Below are 20,207 nucleotides of genomic sequence, written 5' to 3'. Positions count from 1 at the left end.
ACGACCTAAGGTCTTAGGGTGCCCAACACTTCCCCATGCATAGTGTCACAAAAGCCCTGAGTGCAGTAACACTGTCCCCCTTTCACAGATGACAAACTCGGTGCAGTCAAGGTTAATGATGTGTCCACGGCCACCAGGACTCGGACCCGGGTCTGCTGGTCCCAAGTTCAGTAGAATTAGTAGTGCTGCCCACCACTCCTTGTTTTCAGCTCCCTCTCATTACCATGTGGTGGCTCAGCCGGTAAAGAATCCACCTGCACTGCAGGAGACCCGGCTTCGATCCCTGGGTCAGGAAGATCCCCTGGAGAAGGGCAACGGCAACCCACTCCAGTATTCTTGCCTGGAGAATCCCATGGGCAGAGGAGCCTGGTCGGCTACAGTCCACGGGGTCACAAGAGTCGGACATGAATTAGCAAATAAACCACAATGATCATCTCATGTGCATGCATGCATGCTAAGTCACTTCAGTCATGTCCAACTTTGCAACCCCATGGACTGTAGCCCACCAGGCTCCTCTGCCCATGTGATTCTCCAGGCAAGAATACTGGAGTGGGTTGCCGTACCCTTCTCCAGGGGATCTTCCTGACCTAGAGATCAACAAACCCGTGTCTCTTGTATCTCCTGCATTGGCAGGTGGGTTCTTTACCGCTAGTGCCACCTGGGAAGACCTCTTTATCACATGCTGAGAAGGAAATGGCAACCCACTCCAGTACTCTTGCCTGGAGAATCCCATAGAGGGAGGAGCCTGGTAGGCTACAGTCCATGGGGTCGCAAAGAGTCGGACATGACTGAGCGACTTCACTTTATGTTCTTTTTAGCTACTCTCCCAAGGAACAGAAATTGATCTCTGAGTGAAGACTGGGGCTGGAGGCTCCAAAGTCCTGGGCCCTGGAAGGACGGCAGAGGAGGCAGAGGTTGTCCTAGGGCACCTTCTCACCCCTCTGTGCCATCAGCCCTCAGCTCACGCTGGGTACAGCCTGGGCGGATGCTCCAGGGATGGAAGCTGGGCATAGGATCTGGTTTCTGTCTCCCATCTCCACCCTGCCATGCTGCCTTTCTGCTTGATGGTCCTTCCAGGCTCTGCCCCTGTTTTTCTCACTGTCTGACCCTTGGGAAGCCAGACCTCACCATGTCGGTAATGGTCCCTCACTCTGCAGCCCTATTTGTCATGTCTCCCCAGCTTGTCTCCCTGGCTCCAGTAATCTTTTTGTTTCCTCACAACACTGTGCTCTGCCTCCCTCGTGTCTGTATCTCCATGCTGTCTCAGAGTCCCTCAGGACTCTCCCAGCATCGGTTTCTGTCCATCCCTGAATATCTGGGTATTCCCCACATCCGCGATTCACCCAGCTCTGTCCCCTAACCATCTCCTCTTTTCAGGTCTCTCCCCACATCTCTGTCCCCCTGTATCTTGCATCCCCGAGTCTTTCACAAAGCCTTGGCAACCTGGCAACTCTGCTCCCATCTTCTTTCTTTTATCTCTGTCTCCCCTACACCTCCATCTCCCCATTAGGAGCCTTCCCATTTCTCTGCGTCTTTCCCATGTCTGCAACCTAATGACACTGTTTTCTCATCTTTCCTCTATCTCGATATCTCCCCATGTCTCCCACTTCCTTTCCTCTGTTTCCTCTCCATCTCTCAGTTGTTCTGTATCTTTCCTCTCCTCCATGGCACTCTCTCCTGAATCTCTTAGTCTCCCAATTTCCTTGGATGGAGTGGAGGGCAGGAAGGTGGGGGAGGTAGGATTGTTGTTGCTGGGGGCTCATTAGGTAGAGATTGGTTTTTAATCAGCACCATGGCAATGATGATGCAAGAACTGAGATGCCACCTGATCCCCTGCCCCCCAGCCCCCCTCCTCAAACCTCCTTCCCCCTCCAGCTCAGCCCATCTGCTGGCGCCTGGGCACCTGTCTGGGCCTGCCCAGGTGGGATTTGGCACCTCCCAGACCTGGGAGTGGGGAGGGGTGGGGGAGCTTGGGAAAGAATTACAGGACTCCCCTTTGGGAATGCCTTACCCTGCAGAAAGCCCAGAAAAGGTTGATCAGCAATGGGGAAATGGCAAATGCTTCCAGAAATCTGAAGGTAGGCTGTGCTCCTACTAAGGTTCAGGCCCATGACATGCATTATCTTACTTAATCTCCCTGGCAACCTAAGGGCAGCTATAGTTAATCCCATTTTACAGAAAAGAAAGGTTGTGGTTCAAGAGGGTTTCCCAGGTGGTGCTAGTGGTAAAGAATCCACATGCCACTGCAAGGGATGCCAGAAATGTGGGTTCAATCCCTGGGTCAGGAAGATCCCCTGTAGAAGGAAATCACAACCCACTCCAGCATTGTCACCTGGAAAATTCCGTGGACAGAGGAGCCTGGCTGGCTACAATCCAGAGGGTCGCTAAGAGTTGGACGTGACTGAGGTTCAAGAGGTTATGTTACTTGTCCAAAGTCACACAGCCGACAGAGCTTTCTTCACTGTAGCACACAGTCTCTGGAGTCTTCCCAGCCATGGTTCATTTCTGGTTCTTCACAAAGGCTCAAAGAAGATGCTCAGCAGCTGAGTTGGGAAGAGAACTTTGGGTACTGAAGCATAGCCTGCTGCCTCTCTGTGGGGCTTCCCTTGCTCCCTGCTCCTGCCACCCTGCATCACACATACACATACCCTCAGATACGCACATGCATGCACACGCAGGCTGGAGGCAGCTGAGCTACTGATGTGAACTTAATCAATGCCCATTTGCATATTATTTTATAGCTGGTTTTCCGCATTGCTCATCTGATGCCCCAGCGTGCTTGACGGCTGCCTGGGTGCCCTGCCCTCCTCCCCCAGTGTCCTTCCCACCCCAGTTCCCGCTCTCTTGGCACTCCTGCGCTCTGCTCCATTTAGCCTTACCTCTTTCCTCCTGAGAGCCCCCAATTCCCAGTGGGTCCGACCGGGCCAGCCAGCCTAGAAAAACTCTTTGTAGGATCTGTGTCAGGCATCTGACCCCACTCCTCCTCTGGTGATGGGGTAGGTGGGAGGCTGGGGGCTGGGAGGGTGCAGTGAATCCCAGGGGTGATGAGGGCAGGGGCCTGAACAGTAGCCACAGGTAGCCTGGCAAGGGGGCTGGTGGGAACTGCTTTACGAAGAATGAGATCTTGGTGAGCGTAAGGACTCTAGGGTCCTCTTCTGTGCTTCAGTGCTGTCCACTTGCTCTTTTCTAGACTTCCCTGTTAGTGCCTTGGGGAGCCTTTTTCCCAGGGAGAAGGAGACAGGGGAAGGGGCTAGCACAGTCCAGCTGGGACTCAGGATGGGACCAGGGTTTAACCTGGTTTGCCAGGGGCCTCTGTCCCTGCCGCCTCTGGTGTGAGAGACTGAGGGGGTTCATCTGTGATCCTGCCCTGGCTCTCGCCCCAGCCCCACCCCTTCCCCAGCTCTCCATTTCTTGCTTATGAAATATGCATGGAGAACAGATGTCCCTGCTCCCCCACTCCCCGCCCCCCCAGGGCCAGCCCCCGCCCCCCGCTCCCAGGGGGGTTCCCAGATCTCTCTGCCAATGGCTGCCTGGCCTGACTGTTTAATATTGATGAGAAAGGGGGGCTGGGCCAGCCAATGGGGAGCTGGGGGTGTGTGTGTGTATCTCCATATATATACATAGGGCTGGGCCAGCTCAGGTGTGTGTCTGTGAGTGTGTGTGTGCATGTGAGAGTGGGTGGCCCCAGTGACCTGGCTAGGCTCACCACCTCCACCTGGGCCCTCTATCCCCAACATGTGTACCCCTCTCGTCTGCCCCGGAGCCTGTGCAGCCCGGCCATGCTGCCCTGGAGAGGTCTAGAAAGCTGGTCAGTAACTTTGCAGACGGATGAGCTCTGAGCAGCCAGAGGAGACTGGGGCTGTCCGCGCGGCCCCCTGTCCTGCCAGTTTGGATCCCCTCACAGGGTCCTCCTAGGTAAAGGGGGAAACCACGGGCTGGGAAGGCTGGGCGTGTCCCTCCCACTCTCTGGCTGAAGTCCCCTCCCAGAGCCTCCCTCCAGTTCTGTCTCGCGCTGCGTCTCTCTCCATCCCTGGACCTCCCTCTTACCCACTTCTCCCCTTGGACTCTTTGTGCCTGTCATTCTCAGTTGGGCTGGGGATGGCAGAAGCGGGGCAGGAAGTCCTTCCCCGGATGCTTGGAGCTGCAGATCTTCGGAGCCTGGAACTTTGACAGCAGAAGTGGCTTTTGGGGTGAGGACTGACTTGATGGGTAAACAGACGCTGCCGTGCAGACTGGAGACTGGAGTTGGGGAGGACAGTGGGGCAGGTGGACATGGGACTGGGGTCAGATCGGGAGCAGATGGAGTGGGCTGGGGGAAGGAAGGGTAAAGTGATCAGGGATGAAGGAAAGTGGGACCAGGGAGAGGGAGAAGCGGGCTGTGATCAACGTGGAGGACCCGGCAGCTGAACTCCTGGAGCATGGGAGTGGGGAATTGCAGCACTAAACATATTGGGAGGTGCTGACTTCAGGGCCTCCTATGCTATCGCCATGCATTCTTTCTTGTTCCTTTGAATCCTGGAGTATGGAGTGTGTCCTAAATTTTAGCACTCACATCCTTGTATTTTTTTGTCATGGTTGTGTGTGTACATGCATCAGATGGTGATGATCTCACACCCCTCAACCCTCAGAGGTTACTGTTAGTGAACTATTCAGTTGAGGCTCTTTTCTGCATGGTGGGGCGGGGCAAGGCTGGGGAGTCCTGACCCCTGTGAAGGTCTGCTTCAGGCAGGAGAACTCAGGCTGGTGAGGAAGGGGAGACGGTGATGGCGAAGGAGCCTCTGTGCCTCTGTTTCTGGAAGTTAAGTCCGCAGAGCCCCCACTGAGTGATCCGCTGTTCTGACTTGACATTCCCCCAGAGCAAAGCCCTTTCCTCAGTCTTTCCTGGGCCATGTTCCAGCTGCCTATCCCTGACCTCCTCTGCTCCCAGAGACAAGCAAACCTTAGCCAAGCCCCAGACAGAGGTCCCTAAAAGCTATCCCCATCCTCCTCTGCAGACCATCTCTGAACTGCCCTTGAGCTGGGGGAGGGTGTGGAATGGAGAGCTGATTACATTCCCTTTCCCCAGTCTTCCTTGCACAGTTGCCGAAAGGGCCAGGGAACGGCAAGGTTGAGAGTGTTGATGACAGAGCTGGAGGAAGGGGCTGTCTTAGGTGGGGGGACCGTTGCCAAAGGAGCTACGTCCCCCTGATTCTAGTGGTCAGGGTGGTAGGATCTGACGTCTGCTATGGTCCTGTTGTGTGGGGCTTGGGGGCTGGGAAGGGCTGAGCTGGGTAGCGGTGCTGAGCTCCATATGCCCCAGTACACTCTACAAAGCGCAGTCTGCGTGTTTATCACCCACACCCCTCCACACACACATACAGAAGCAGCCAGGGTGGAGAGGGGCCCTGGGAGGGAGGGGATGGCAGGGCCAAGGCTTGCAATGTTCCCCTCACAACTGGGAGAGGTTTAGAGCCACAGCCCATCTCTCTTGGAGCCGTGGCTCCAGTCTTGCTCAGTCCTCTGTCCTTTTAATTATCAAACTTTTTTTTATTGTGATAAAAACACATAACATAAAATTAGAAATTTTAAGTGCATGGTTCAGTAATGTTAAGTATATTCACATTGTTGTGAAACAGAGCTCCAGAACTTTTTCATCTTGTAAACCTGAAACTGTAACTTTTTAGCAATACCTCCCCTACTCCTGGCCTCAGACTCTGAAGCATCATTCTACTTTCTGCTTCTACTTTCTCTTAACTACTTAGATACATAATAGAAGTGGAGTCATATAATATTTGTATTTTTGCAACTGATTTATTTCACTTAGGATAATGTCCTCAAGGTTCTTCCATATTGTAGCATTGGTGATAGGATTTTCTTCCCTTTTAAGGCTGAATAATATTTCATTGTGAGTATATGCCACATTGTTTAATCCATGCATCTTTTGATGTACATTTGGGTTGTTTCCATATTTTGGTTATTGTGAATAACCAATACAGTGAGCTACAGTGAACATGGGGATGCAGATATCTCTTCAAGATCCTGATGTCGATTCTCTTGGACATATACACAGAAGTGGGATTGCGAGATCATGTGGTACTTCTATTTTTAATTTTTAAAGGAAACTATATACTCTTTCCATAGCAGTTGCACCATTTTACAATCCCACCAATAGGGTAAAGTGTTCCAATTTCTCCCTATCCTGTTATGTGTGTGTGTGTTTGACAATAATCATCCTAACAAGTGTGAGTTTACATCTGATTGTGATTTTGATTTGCATTTCTCTGATGATTAGTGATGTTGATCATCTTTTCTTATGTTTGCTGGCCATTTGTATATCATCTTTGGAGAAATGTCTTCAAGTCCTTTGCCCACGTCTTGGTCAAGTTTTTGTTTTTTCTTTTCATTGAACTGTGGGAATTCTTTGTAATACTCTGGATATTAATCCTTTATCATCCATATTATTTGCAAATATTCTCTCCTGTTGCCTTTTCAGTCTGCTGATTGTGTCCTTTGATGCACAGGCGACTTTTAAGTTTGATGTAGTCCCATTTGTCTATTTCTGCTTTTGTTACTTGTTCTTTTGGTGTCATATGTGAGAAATCATTGCCAAGTCCAATGTCCTGAAGTTTTCCCCTGCCTTTGCTTCTAGGAGCTACAGCGTTAGGTCCTCCAGGTAGGTCTTTAACCCTCTTGTTCAGCTTTATCCTGCCCCGTATCTTCTCATGGGTTCTCCTCCTTTCCTGTTGCTGACTTTTTGGGTCTCCTCCCTTCTTTCCAGCTTTCCTCTTACGTCTTCACACGGTGGCCACCCGCTCCTCTCTCTTGCTCCCCACACCCCCATGTTTCTGCTGTCCTTTCCGCAAGCTTACAGAACCTCCCCGCTCCCAGCCCACCTTAAACCTTCCTCCCGGCTCCCCACCTCTGAGCTGTCCCCTCCTTCCTGCCTCTGACCGTCTTCATTTCCCCTTCTTTCTTCCAGACTCCCGACCAGAGCCCTGACCATGGACCCCTGACGCGGCTCCGACTTTCTGAGTTCAGTGGAGACCTCCCCACCCCCGGCCCTTCCTGCCCCTCCCGCCGCCAGCTTTCAGGCTCCCAGAGGGAGGGGTGGGGAGGGGGTCCTGGGCTCGCGGGGCGGGGGGCATCCATCATGATGCTCAACTCAGACACCATGGAGCTGGACCTGCCCCTCACCCACTCGGAGGCCGAGTCCGGCTTCAGCGACTGTGGGGGCGGGGCGGGCCCCAACGGGGCGGGGCCCGGGGGGCCGCGAGGGGGCCCGGCCCGGGGCCTGGAGCCCGCAGAGCCGGGCCGGAAAGACCTGCAGCACCTGAGCCGCGAGGAGCGCCGGCGCCGGCGGCGCGCCACGGCCAAGTACCGCACGGCCCACGCCACGCGGGAACGGATCCGCGTGGAAGCCTTCAACCTGGCCTTCGCCGAGCTGCGCAAGCTGCTGCCCACGCTGCCCCCGGACAAGAAGCTGTCCAAGATTGAGATCCTGCGCCTGGCCATCTGCTACATCTCCTACCTGAACCACGTGCTGGACGTGTGAACGCCGCCTGCCTCCCCCGGGTCCACGCGTCTGCCCCGCGCCTCGCCGGGGTCCCTGCGCACCCGCTCCCTGCTTAGAACGGCCTCTCCTTCCTGAGCCCCCGCACCTCGGCATGGCATGTACCCACGGCCCCGGGCCCGGGCAGAGTGCCCACATGAAGGCGACTTTCTCTGACTCACCCAGGCCCCCGGAGGGCTCCTCTCTGGGTACCTTCCACGGGTCGTGGTCGAGGCCCCGCTGGTTAGAAATGTTCACTGGGCTGGCGGGTATAGTCTTGGCGTCTCCCCCTTGGCTCGCTGCCTCTCCTACTCCTAGTCCCAAATTTTCAGAGACTTCCCCGACCCCTCCCCAGACCCCAGCTCTGCCTCCCACCCTCGTTCTACCCCGCCCCAGCTTCTCCTGCCCATAGCAGGGAGGGGGCATGGGAACAGGAAGGGGGAAGGCTGGGATTGGAGTGGGGTGGGCTTTTTCTCAAGCATCGCAGTCTAGCCCTGGGAGGCAGGGGCTCGGGGAGTTACCTCTTCTGAGGGGCATCTCAGTAGCTGGGAACTGTGGGAAAACTCCCTGTTTTCTATCTCTTTCCTGAGGCTTAGCTTATACAGACCTCGGTTCTTACTTGGTGGTGAGTGCCTTGCCCTCTCTGAGCTATTTGGCCCTCTCCCTTCCCCTTCCACCCAACCATCCCAGTTTGCTTCTTTCTTGTGTTCAGCTAGAGAAAGGGAAACCTAGATCTTGGGGTAGGGGAGCGTGTCCCCAGACTCAGCCCGGAGTATCTGCAAAAGGCCCAGCAGGGGGTGGGCTGGATCTGCTTCCTCCTTCCCCGCCCACCACAGAGACGTGAGAAACCCCACTCTGTCTGATGCAGGGGTTATGCCCTGTTATTGCCCTCCGGGAAAGCTCAGCTCTTCTGCCCGTGACTTGTTCATTGTATTTTTTTCTCTTTCCTTAAGCTGCCTTTAGCAGGGGAGAGACCCCTACCCCACCCCTCCTTGAGGCCCTCTTGTCCCCACCGCCCCCCACCCCACGTTGCTGAGCCCACCTGCTCACTAGCTGGGGTCAGTGACAGAATGAAGGGCCGGAGAACCCGTGTAGAAGAGATGCAGTCCCACACTTCCCATGTTCCACCTCCCTCACACCAAACTCCTAGCTCTACATGGATGTTATTTATTTACGTATTTATTTATTTATTCATCTATTTATTTACTTATTTATTTATAAATATTACTATTTATTGCCGAGTCGTGCACTTTGGGGTAGAGTGAGGAGGCTCCTGGCAGCCCTCGCCTGGCCTCTCTTACTTCCTCCCTGGTTATTCCCTTCCCTTTCTTGTTCCTCCTGCAACTCCAGGTGTGTGGGGGATCCCTTTCCCTCACCATGCCCGTATCCCCTTCTAGGATCCATCTGTCCTGACACCCTAATCCTCTGGGATGATACCCCCTTTACCCTCCCAGCGCTCCTGGACCCTCCGTCAGCTCCCTTCATCCCCAGGCAATCCCACCCCAGTCCTGCCTGCTTCTTTTCTCTTTCCAGCCCTCCCCAGGATCCTCACTTCTTCCTAAGAACCCCTCCCCAACAGCGGGCCCTCAGGGGCCTGTGTCCCGTGTGTGAGTCCCTCCTGTTGCAGTTCTGATTTCATATACAAGGAAAAATTAAAGTGACCTCATTCTAGCACCAGGTACAGCTGTGGATCATTTGACTGGGTTGGCACGCTGGATTGCAGGTTATGGTAGGGAAGGCATTGAGGGTCCCAAGCTTTGAAGACTTCTTATGGGGTCACGAGAGCTCATTATGGTGGGAAAATTAAAAAAGAAGAGGGATGGCAGAGTGTGCAGAGGAGTGTGTAGCAGGTCCCAGGCTCCTCCACCTAAAGTGGAGTACCTCCATCTTGATACCCATCCAGGGACACTTTCTGACTCTTCTGATGTGCTTCTGCTCCTGCTCTCTGTGGATCAGAGAAGGAGCCGAGTGTCCCAGTGGAACCCGTGTTAAAGGTGTGTCTGTGGGTGCCTGCTGCTGCGCTGTGCAACAATTCACGTCATGGCTATGAATCATTATTGCCTCTGAGCTGGGTCAAAATTCCTTGCAGTCACAGTTCTTGGCCTATTTTGTGTTCCTCAGCTTTTGGATACAGGAAAGAACACAGTGGAGCACCTGGGACCAAGAGGGAAATAGGGGCCGGGATATAAAGGAGAGCTGAAGGAATCTCAGAGGAGTCCGGGGAGCACCTCTAAAGTTACCCTAGAGACGAGGGAACTGGAGTCCAGAGAAGACAAGAGCCCACAGTCAGACAGCTGGTTAGGGGAAGAGAGGAAGTTTAAACCCAGATTGTTTCGTGTCCTATACTGCCAGTACCTCTCTGCTTCTCTGAAATGACCCAGCCTGCCAGGTGGTACTCTAGGGACTCCTATTTTAACAGGAACTTTGATAAACTAGAGAGTATTCAGAGTTGTGTGGTCAAGAAGGCAGCACACACTTCACTTCTGTAAAGCCTGGAAATAGCTTCACAGAAGGAACAGGTGAAAAACCGAGGATATGTGTCTTTACAAGTGTAGAGAAAGTGAATGTTGCTCAGCTGTGTCCAACTTTTGCGACCCCATGGGCTGTAGCCCGCCAGGCTCCTCTGTCCATGGAGTTTTCCAGGCAAGAATACTGGAGTGGGTAGCCATTTCCTTCTCCAAGGGATGTTCCCAACCCAGGGATTGAACCCATAGAACAATCCAGGTCTCATGCATTGCCGGCAGATTCTTTACCGTTTGAGCTACCAGGGGAGCCCTTTACAAGTGTGCATTTAGGGACAATAGGATACCCATCTTCAAATGTTGAAAGAAAAACAAAAACAGACATTCTATGAGGCCCCAGGAGGCAGAATGAAGACCAGCAGATGGAAGTGACAGGAAACAGCCTTCTAACTCCAAAAAACTCTGCAACATCTGGAGCTGTCCAGCAGTGGGAGTGCCTGCCTAAGGAGGAGGAGTGCAAAAAGGCAGAATTACCAGTGAGCCATTTCTGTGGAGAGGAACCACTGGCTAGGTAAACTTGAAGATCCTTTTCAACCATAAGGTCCCAACACTGGGTGGAAAATGCTGGGCTGTTCTTCCGCACCTGATGGGGGCTGCTTTCATCTTGATGGGCAAAGAATGACATCAGAAGCAGGAGCCGTTTGAGTTAGACTCAGGGAGGAACTCCTATAGAGGAAGAGGCTGACATCTTCCCTTCCCATCTGATTTGTATGAAATGCGCTCTGCCTAGAGCCTGGCAAGAGGGAGGGCTGAACAGAGACCTGGGAGAATCTGAGGCCTACAAGGGGCCAGGGTTGGAAGGGAACACAGAATTTGCTGACTCCAACACCCTTGTTTAAAAAGCAAGTAAAATGCAAAGGTGATGGAACTCCACGAGGGTGGATTTAGAACCGGTGTCTTCCATTCCTGGCCCTGAGGGCTTTGTGCTTTCCCCGGCACAGCAACCTCCGTCCCCTGAGCGCCCTGCCTCTCTCTCAACACTTTGTCCTGCTGGAAAGCAGAAGGGGTTACTGGGCCCCTCCCCTCAAGGATCCCCGAGGGCCTGGGGGTGTTGAGAGGGGGCAGCTGCAGCTGTTCTACTGCTAGCTCCGAATTTCTTCAGATAATCAATTGGCCTCGCTGCCTCTCTGCTCCCCGGGACTGGAGATGAAGGAGATGGGAGTGGGAGGGGGAAGGGAGCAGGGGGCCAGGCCCTGGGAGAGGAGACTGTCAGGGAGGTAGAAGTCGCTGGGTGAGGGGGCTAACATTCAGGGAGGAGGGCTGAACGGAAGGTTTTAGAGGAAGCATCTGGGGTCCTCATTTCACAGCCTCCAACGTGCTGTGGGGCCAGTGGGTGCGGAGGGGTGGTTTGGAGGCACCTGGCAAATGGGTCTTACTTACCCCTTCCTCCTGCAGTCCCTTCCCATCCAGCCCCGCCCCGTTCAGCTTTCCAAGGGCTCTTCCATCCCCGGTTTCCTGCAACCTTGACCCGCCCGTGCTGTCCGTCATAATTACTCCCCTCTGCCCCTGTGTCAGTAAACTCCACCCCTGGTGACAGACAGCAGGGCCCCAGGGGTTTGAGAGAATGAAGGGGACCTCTTAGCCATTCCTGCCCTCCTCACCTCACACACACACACACACACACACACACACACGCACGCACGCACACACACACAGACACGCACACGCACGGGCACACACACGCACATACGTGCATGCACACTCACACATGCACACGCACACACGCGCGCACAGACACACGCGAACACACATGCGCACACGCGCACACACACACATGCACACGCACACGTGCGCGCAGACACACGCGCGCGCACAGGCACGCACACACACATACACGCCCGCACACACACATACGCACACACACACATGCACACACACGCGCGCACATGGTGTAGGCGGCCAGGCGTATGGCCCCTTTGTGCCCACACAATGGAGACCTGCCTGTGCCCTTTCATCTGGGCACAGGGCTCCTCTCCCTCTGGCACTCACCTTCCTTCCTTCCCAGTATGGCGCTTGCCTTCTTTGCCTTCTCTTTCTGACTCTTGCTTTCTTATGTCTTTTCCTTAAGCTCTTGAAATCTGATTGAGTGAGGACTGGAGGCAGGAGAAAGAAGCTGACAGGAAGATCACAACCCCTGAATCCTAGTTTACCAGAGAGAAGAAGGAAGGGAGCAGAGGGGGAGCTGGGGAGAAGGGAGGCAGTGTGTTGGCCACAGCAGAACCAGCAACGTTGTGCCGGAGGGGAGAGAAAGCACTGTGTCCTAGCTCCATGTTCAGCTTTTATAATTTGTGCCATACTGAGCAAAGCACATGCCTCCCTGCGCCTCAACTTCCTCATCTGCAACATGGGAAGGTGAGACCTGCCTCGCAGGGATGTTGAATCATCACTGATTCAATGGACATGAATTTGGGCAGACTCCGGGAGATGGTGAGGGATAGGAAAGCCTGGCATGCTGCAGTCCCTGGGGTCGAAGAGTCGGACACGACTTGGCCCCTGAACAACACAGGGGTGTTAGTTAGGAAGATTAAATGCGATCATCCTGGCAGTGCTGAGCGTGAAAAGTGCTCACTTAGGGCACCTCAGGGGCAGTAAGTCAGGGGGCCAACGTGTACTGTTGCGCAGCTTGTGCAGGCACCGAGTGCCGGGCCAGAGACGAGCAGGGGCCGCCAGACCAGCTGTGCCCTCCGTGCCAGTGACGATGCATGCAGCCTCCGAGAGGCGGCCTTGGAATCAAGCTCCTTGTGTGGGCTCCTGGGCATCAGTCAGGAGTCCAACCAAACACTCGGGAGTCCTGACCGCCTTGGAAACCAGGATCGAGTAGAAGGGGAAGGAGACTTGGGGGCGCACTAGAGAGGGGGATCCCTCAGCTGAGGCTTCTCTGGAAAGTTGAGTAGAGCCAGAGTCTGACATCTGCTAACCTGAGGATGGAGACATTGCAGTTGGGGAAAAGATGGAGTGGGTGCTGAGGAAGCTGAAAAGGAGGGCGCCCCGGGTCAGGGAATAGGATCAGACCTGTGTTGGTTGGACCTCTTGCTCCTCTTCCCCTGTTCCTTCACTTAAACAGGTTCCTTTAAGCCAGTGCTGACTATTTCTTGTGGAGCACTGCCCCCTGCTGGCCACATTTCTCCCTCTGGCTGGGAGCTGCTGTGCTGTTGCTTACTTGCTCAGTTTGCGACCCCACGGACGGCACTGCATCCCGCCAGGCTCCTCTGTCCATGGGCATTCTCCAGGCAAGAATGCTGGAGTGGGCTGCCATGCCTTCCTCCAGGGGACCTTCCCAACCCAGGGACCAAACCCAAGTCTCCCACATTGCAGGTGGATTCTTTACTGAGCCACCAGGGAAGCCCTTATAAACACACATATACATGCTGTGCTGTGATTAAGCGTTTATACGTGGGAGCTGCTAAGAAACGGGAAAAGAGGAGGCCATGCTAGACTGGGGACAAAGGATGAAGGAGATGTGGTGGGACCTGCAATCCAAACTACTGTTCTTGCCAGAGGTTTCTGGAAGGTGAATAAGGGTTGATTACTGTCTAGGGATAAATAAAGATAGAAATTCAGAGGTGTTTCATTTATATATAACAGTGAGCTATAATTTTTAAATTGTTTTTTTCCTGTGTCCATTTTTATTCATTTTGTGTGTGTATGTGTGTTTTCTGTCGCTGGGGACGCTTGACTGCTTCTTCGGTGGCTGTATGTGCATATGTCGGTGTGCTTGTTTTTCTGTCATTTTTAATATTGGAATCTAAGTGACAATTGTCAGGTATGGCGCAGAGGCCTGAAGCTGTTTAACTTCCTCTCCTTCCCTCTAGGTTTGACTTCTGCCTCTCAGCTCCATCAGCCTCATGGTTGTTTACAAGTGACAGTCTTCCTGCCCTGCTTTGATTATTCCAAGTAGGAGGGCCTTGTTTTGCTTTAATCTGGGACTGTTGGGTTTCACCTGGTTCCCAGGTGAAGTGAGAGGAGTGAGAGGGAGCTGAGATGAGTACCTCTCCGCCATCCTTACTGGAGATTAAACTCCAGCCTTCTTTTGTAACCTTGTATCTGTCTCCTTCACAAGTCAATCCCATTTAATTCAGTACATTGTCCATTTATTAACTAGCCAATGTGTGCTCGACACTGTTGTAGTTTCTGAAATACAGGCCTACACTCTCCCCACTATCTGCAGGGGAGACCGACATGGAAACATGCATTTCCTGAGGATGAAAAGCCTATGCAAGGAACAGAAGTCAGGATTTATTCAGAGAGAGTGTTGATGAGGAAGGAAGCAGGTAAAATCTGAGCTGGGTTTCAAAGACTGAAGGGGATTTGCCAGATCTATGAAGGTGCTTGCAGAGAATTCTGCAGTGTGTTGCCAGGACCCCCCTTTGCAAATCTCCTCCTTCACTGGACAAAGCGTTCGCCTCGCCAGACTCAGCAGCGTTGACTCACAGCCGTCTCTCCAGAATTGCCTGCGGAGGAGGAAAGCCGTCTTGCTTCAGGCTGCACTCCCTCCCTAGGTGGTGCAGGCAAGTACTGCTTGGTGTGTGGGTTTACGCAGCCCCATTCTGGGGACAGCCATGAAGGGCTAGCCCAGCTTGAGATTCCCCTTGGGATTGCCAGATGCCTCTTCTGCAGTTGCAGTGTATTTCAACTTCTCTTGCAGCTTAATCGAGCCTCTCTTACACCTAACAGGTATTCCCAAGTTCCCTCCGGGAAGCACCCTCCTGCATATACCTCAGTGTGTAAGAATCTCTTTCCCAGGGAACCCTCCCTGAGATAGCGGTATTCCAGGCAGAAGACACTGTAGGTATGAAGGCGTGGAGGCCTGAAGAGTACTTGTGGGCAACAGCACATTATGAGCACTCTGGTATTGCTGGGACTTAAAAACGCAGCGGGTGGGTGCGACAGGAGAGTAATGAATGGCGATGGTGCCTGCTATGCTGGGGAGCGTGTCTTTTGCCACATAGAGATGGGGAAACAGTAAATGCTGTCTCTGAGTGCGTGTTCAGTTGCTTTAGTTGTGTCTGACTCTTTGTGACTCTGTGGGCTGTAGCCCACCAGGCTCCTCTACTCATGGGGTTCTCCAGGCAAAAACACTGGAGTGGGTTGCCATGCCTTCCTCCAAGGGATCTTCCTGACTCTGGGATCAAACACATGTATCCTGTATTGCAGGCAGATTCTTTACCCACTGAGCCACCTGGAAAGCCCAGTAAATGTTGTCTAGTAGGGTGGATAAATGCTGTCAGATTTGCAGTTTAGAAATATCACTTTAAGGACAGTTCTGAAGACAGACAAGCAGGAGTAGGATCTGTGCTGTGAACAGTTTTAGAGGGTCAGCCGAGAGAAAAAGAGAGTCTACTTAGGCAGCAGCAGAGAGAATGGAGAGGACAGATTTAGGAAAGCTGTTTAAATGTAGATTCAATGGGACTTGGTGATTTATGAAATGTGTTAGGTTAGAAGACAGCTCCCAGGTTTCTGGCTTGGGAGCCGGAATGAACGGTGGTACTACCTTCCCAAATAGACGAAATGGAGGAAGAAACTGTTGCAGGTTGTGGTGGGGATGGCGGCAGCAGTGATGACATACTAAGGACACGATGAACAAGAGCTGTTGAGGATGGATTGCCTGGTGGTCGGGGGCTAAGACTCCACCCTCCCAATTCAGGGGGCTCAGGGTCTATCCCTGGTCAGGGAGCTAGATCCCACATGCTGCAGCTAAATGTTTGCATGATACAACTAAGAGGTTCCTGAGTGCTGCAACTAAGACCTGGTGAAGCCAAAGAAATAAGTAGTTAAAAAAAAAAGAGCCATTGAGGAGCTGTCCAGAAAGAAGCTAGTTCTCTGGGTTTGTGACTAAAGAGCTGGACCTCTTTACTAGGATGCCTCCCAGAAATCTCCACCTTCATGACCCTTATTGGTTATGGCCCCCTTATTCTCTCCACCCCTCAACCCAACTTTTCCTTTGGTATTCTTAAATGAATAATGAACCATCCACATGCAATTGCCCTGACTGTCACACTTTTCTTTCCCTCTGCTCCCACCTCCAATCCATCATCAACATCTATCCATTCTGCTTTCTAAAGGAGACTTGGAATTATTTTTGTATTTCCACCAGTACCAGCCCTGCTTTTGTTTGCCTGGACTATGGCAGCTGCTAAGCTGTCTCCTTGCTGCTTGGCTTCCTCTCCTTAAATCCACCCGCCAGACTGCCACCAGTGATCCACCCCCAATGCATATCTAATCAGGACAGTTCTAGACTCAAATCCTTTCACTTCAGTTCAGTCACTCAGTCGTGTCCGACTCTTTGCGACCCCATGAACCACAGCACGCCAGGCCTCCCTGTCCATCACCAACTCCCAGAGTTTACTCAAACTCGTGTCCATCGAATCGGTGATGCCGTCCAGCCATCTCATCCTCTGTCGTCCCCTTCTCCTCCTGCCCTCAATCTTCCCAGCATCAGGGTCTTTTCCAATGAGTCAGCCCTTCACATCAGGTGGCCAAAGTATTGGAGTTTCAGCTTCAGCATCAGTCCTTCCAATGAATACCCAGGACTGATCTCCTTTAGGATGGACTGGTTGGATCTCCTTGCAGTCCAAGGGACTCTCAAGAGTCTTCTCCAACACCACAGTTCAAAAGCATCAATTCTTTGGTGCTCAGCTTTCTTCACAGTCCAACTCTCACATCCATACATGACTACTGGAAAAACCATAGCCTTGACCAGACGGACCTGTGTTGGCAAAGTAATGTCTCTGCTTTTTAATATGCTGTCTAGGTTGGTCATAACTTTCCTTCCAAGGAGTAAACGTCTTTTAATTTCATGACTGCAATCACCATCTGCAGTGATTTTGGAGCCCAGAAAAATAAAGTCAGCCACTGTTTCCATTGTTTCCCCATCTATTTGCCGCAAAGCGATGGGACCGGATGCCATGATTTTAGTTTTCTGAATGTTAAGCTTTAACATTTCACTGTCCTCTTTCACTTTCATCAAGAGGCTCTTTAGTTCTTCACTGTCTGCCATAAGGGTGGTGTCATCTGCATATCTGAGGTTATTGATATTTCTCCCAGCAATTTTGATTCCAACTTGTGCTTCTTCCAGCCCAGTGTTTCTCATGATGTACTCTGCATGTAAGTTAAACAAGCAGGGTGACAATATACAACCTTGACATACTCCTTTTCCTATTTGGAACCAGTCTGCTGTTCCATGTCCAGTTCTAACTGTTGCTTCCTGACCTGCATACAGGTTTCTCAAGAGGCAGGTCAGGTGGTCTGGTATTCCCATCTCTTTCAGAATTTTCCACAGTTTATTGTGATCCACACAGTCAAAGACTTTGGCATAGTCAATAAAGCAGAAGTAGATGTTTTTCTGGAACTCTCTTGTTTTTTGGATGATCCAGCGGATGTTGGCAATTTGATCTCTGGTTCCTCTGCCTTTTCTAAATCCTTTAGTGGCTCCCTATTATTTCTAGCTGACCCATTGGAAAAGACCCCGATGCTGGGAAAGATTGAAGGCAAAAGGAGAAGAGGGCGGCAGAGGATAAGATGATGAGATAGCATCACCAACTCAATGGACATGAATCTGAGCAAACTCTGGGATAGTGAAGGACAGGGAAGCCTGCTGTGTTGCAGTCCACGAACAAAGAGTTGGATGTGATTGAACAACAACAGCATTATTTCTAGAGTAAAATCCAACTTCTTCAACATGGCATGAAAGTCCCTTCACGGTGCAGCTCCTGCAAACCTTTCCACCCCAGCTCTTAATACTACTCCATCCTTCACACTTTGTGCTCTGATGTTCTAAGAAAGTCTCTGACACACTCCACATTGTTCCCAGCTTCTGTGCCTTTGCTCCTGTGGTTCCTCTGCTTACCGCACCTGTGTCTGTCCTACTCATCCTTCAAGACAACAGAGATGTTCTCTCTTCCAGGACACCCCAAACTTGGCTCCTTCTGCTTCCTCTTAGCTTTCAACACATGTTTCTGTGCACTTCTCACTCACCACATTGAAGTGTACTGAGATCATCTACCTACTATCACATGGGTTTTGGTGTGACCTGGAGTGAGTTACTTGAAATCTTCAAATATCTGTATTCTTATTAGAGATAACATGTAAAGCCCTTTACCCCATGCTAATGCATAACAAAGGTCAATAAACAGTGGTTATATTAAGAGAAATTATGCTTTTATTGTTGCTATATTGTCTGAACACTCACCTGTTACCATTTACTTTGAGAATATGTATTCATCTATTCCAGTCCATTTGACTTTTCAAATGAAGTTCTCATAAGTTATTTTCTATACTATTTCCAACCACACACAAGAGTCTACATTTCTTCATACCCTTCATAGTAAAGGATATTATCATTCTTTTTTTATTTTTTCCAACTTTATGGGCAAAAGAAATATGAAATTTTTCTTCAATTAGAATTTTCCTTATCTGAGGTTGATGATAATAATTTCATATGCTTATTAGATGTTTGTGTTTATTCTGTGACTTGCCCGTTCATATCACTGACTTATTGAAAAAAACTTCTTCATTTATGTTTTAAAATTTTTATGCAGTATTTTTCCTTTTACAAATACAATTGAGAATGAGGTGGATGAAACTGGAGCCCATTATACAGAGTGAAGTAAGCCAGAAAGAAAAACACCAATACAGTATACTAACACATATATATGGAATTTATAAAGATGGTAACAATAACCCTACATGCAAGACAGAAAAAGAGACACAGATATATAGAACAGACTTTTGGACTTTATGGGAGAAGGCGAGGGTGGGATGATCTGAGAGAACAGCATCGAAACATGTATATTATCAAGTGTGAAACAGATTGCCAGTCCAGGTTGGATGCATGAGACAAGTGCTCAGGGCTGGTGCACTGGGATGACCCAGAGGGATGGGATGGGGAGGGAGGTGGGAGGGGCGTTCAGGATGGGGAACACATGTAAATCCATGGCTGATTCATGTCAATGTATGGCAAAAACCACTACAATATTGTAAAGTAATTAGCCTCCAACTAATAAAAATAATTGGAAAAAAAATACAATTGAGGACTTCCCTGGTAGTTGAGTGATAAAGAATCCACCTTCTAATGCAGGGGATGCAGTGTGATCCCTGGTTGGGGAACTAAGCTGCTATACTGCAACAGAGACCTGAAGCAGCCAAGTAAATACATAGAGTAAAATAAAGGAACACAACCGATTTTAAGTAAAACAGAAATGTTTCTGCTCTTCTCTTGTTCAACTGCAATAATTTTATCAAATAAATTCCTCAGTTTGTGGCATGCTGAATAATTTGTCCATGCCTGCCTTTTTTTGCGCCCTCTTTTCCCATCCTTGACCCTATTTTCCTTGCCACCCCTCCCATAGGAATCTGCTCATTTATTTAGTGCATGTCTTTGAATCTCCCTTTCATCCCCTTATTAATGAATGAGTGTATCCACGATCAGTGCATTACAGTATTTTGCATGTTTCTATATTTCAGGACAATATTGTGATGTATTATATATCTCATTCTTTTTTTTATTTTTACAGAACATTGTGTTTTAAAATCCTATTCTGCTTTTCTTGTGAGATGGAATTTAAAACTCAATATATGGGCTTCCCTGGTGGCTCAGAAGTAAAAAAATCTGCCTGTAGTGCAGGTGGTGCAGGAGACATGGGTTTGATCCCTGGGTCAGGAAGAGCCCCTGGAGGAAGGCATGGCAACCCACTCCAGTATTTTGCCTGGAGAATCCCATGGACAGAGAAGCCAGGCAGGCTACTGTCCACAGGGTTTCAGAGAGTCTAACACGACTGAAGTAACTGAACATATGTTGAACTAGTTCTTTTTTTATCCGCATATACCATATGCATATTCTATTGATACCATGTATTTATTATATAAGATCTTCCCCCCAGTTTTTTTCTGCAAAGGATATCCTTAAATATATCAGTTATTTATTCTTTGCAGGGTCATTTTTTGTGATTATATCCCTAGGAATGGAACTGGGTTATAGACTGCACACATACTTAATTTTATGAGACACCTCTAAATTGTATTATAAGACGTATCAATGCATCTTCACACCAGCAGCTTGTGATGATCTCTGATTCCTACCACCTCACTAGCATCTGATATTATCCTGCTTGTAAGTTTTGCTGTTCAGGTAGATGTAAAGTGGTAAGTATTGTTTTACT

General features: G+C 50.6%; 1 protein-coding gene across 1 annotated transcript; it reads left to right on the top strand.

The window, feature by feature from the left end:
* Positions 1–7,129: 7,129 nt before the first annotated feature.
* Positions 7,130–7,531, top strand: NHLH1 (nescient helix-loop-helix 1). The gene has a single exon (XM_065925431.1). The coding sequence runs from the start codon at positions 7,130–7,132 to the stop codon at positions 7,529–7,531; it is 402 nt and encodes a 133-aa protein (XP_065781503.1).
* Positions 7,532–20,207: the final 12,676 nt, after the last annotated feature.

The sequence above is a fragment of the Muntiacus reevesi genome, chromosome 1, assembly GCF_963930625.1.
Source record: "Muntiacus reevesi chromosome 1, mMunRee1.1, whole genome shotgun sequence".
Taxonomy (NCBI): Eukaryota; Metazoa; Chordata; class Mammalia; order Artiodactyla; family Cervidae; genus Muntiacus; species Muntiacus reevesi.
This window is presented reverse-complemented; position numbering and strand designations above follow the sequence as displayed.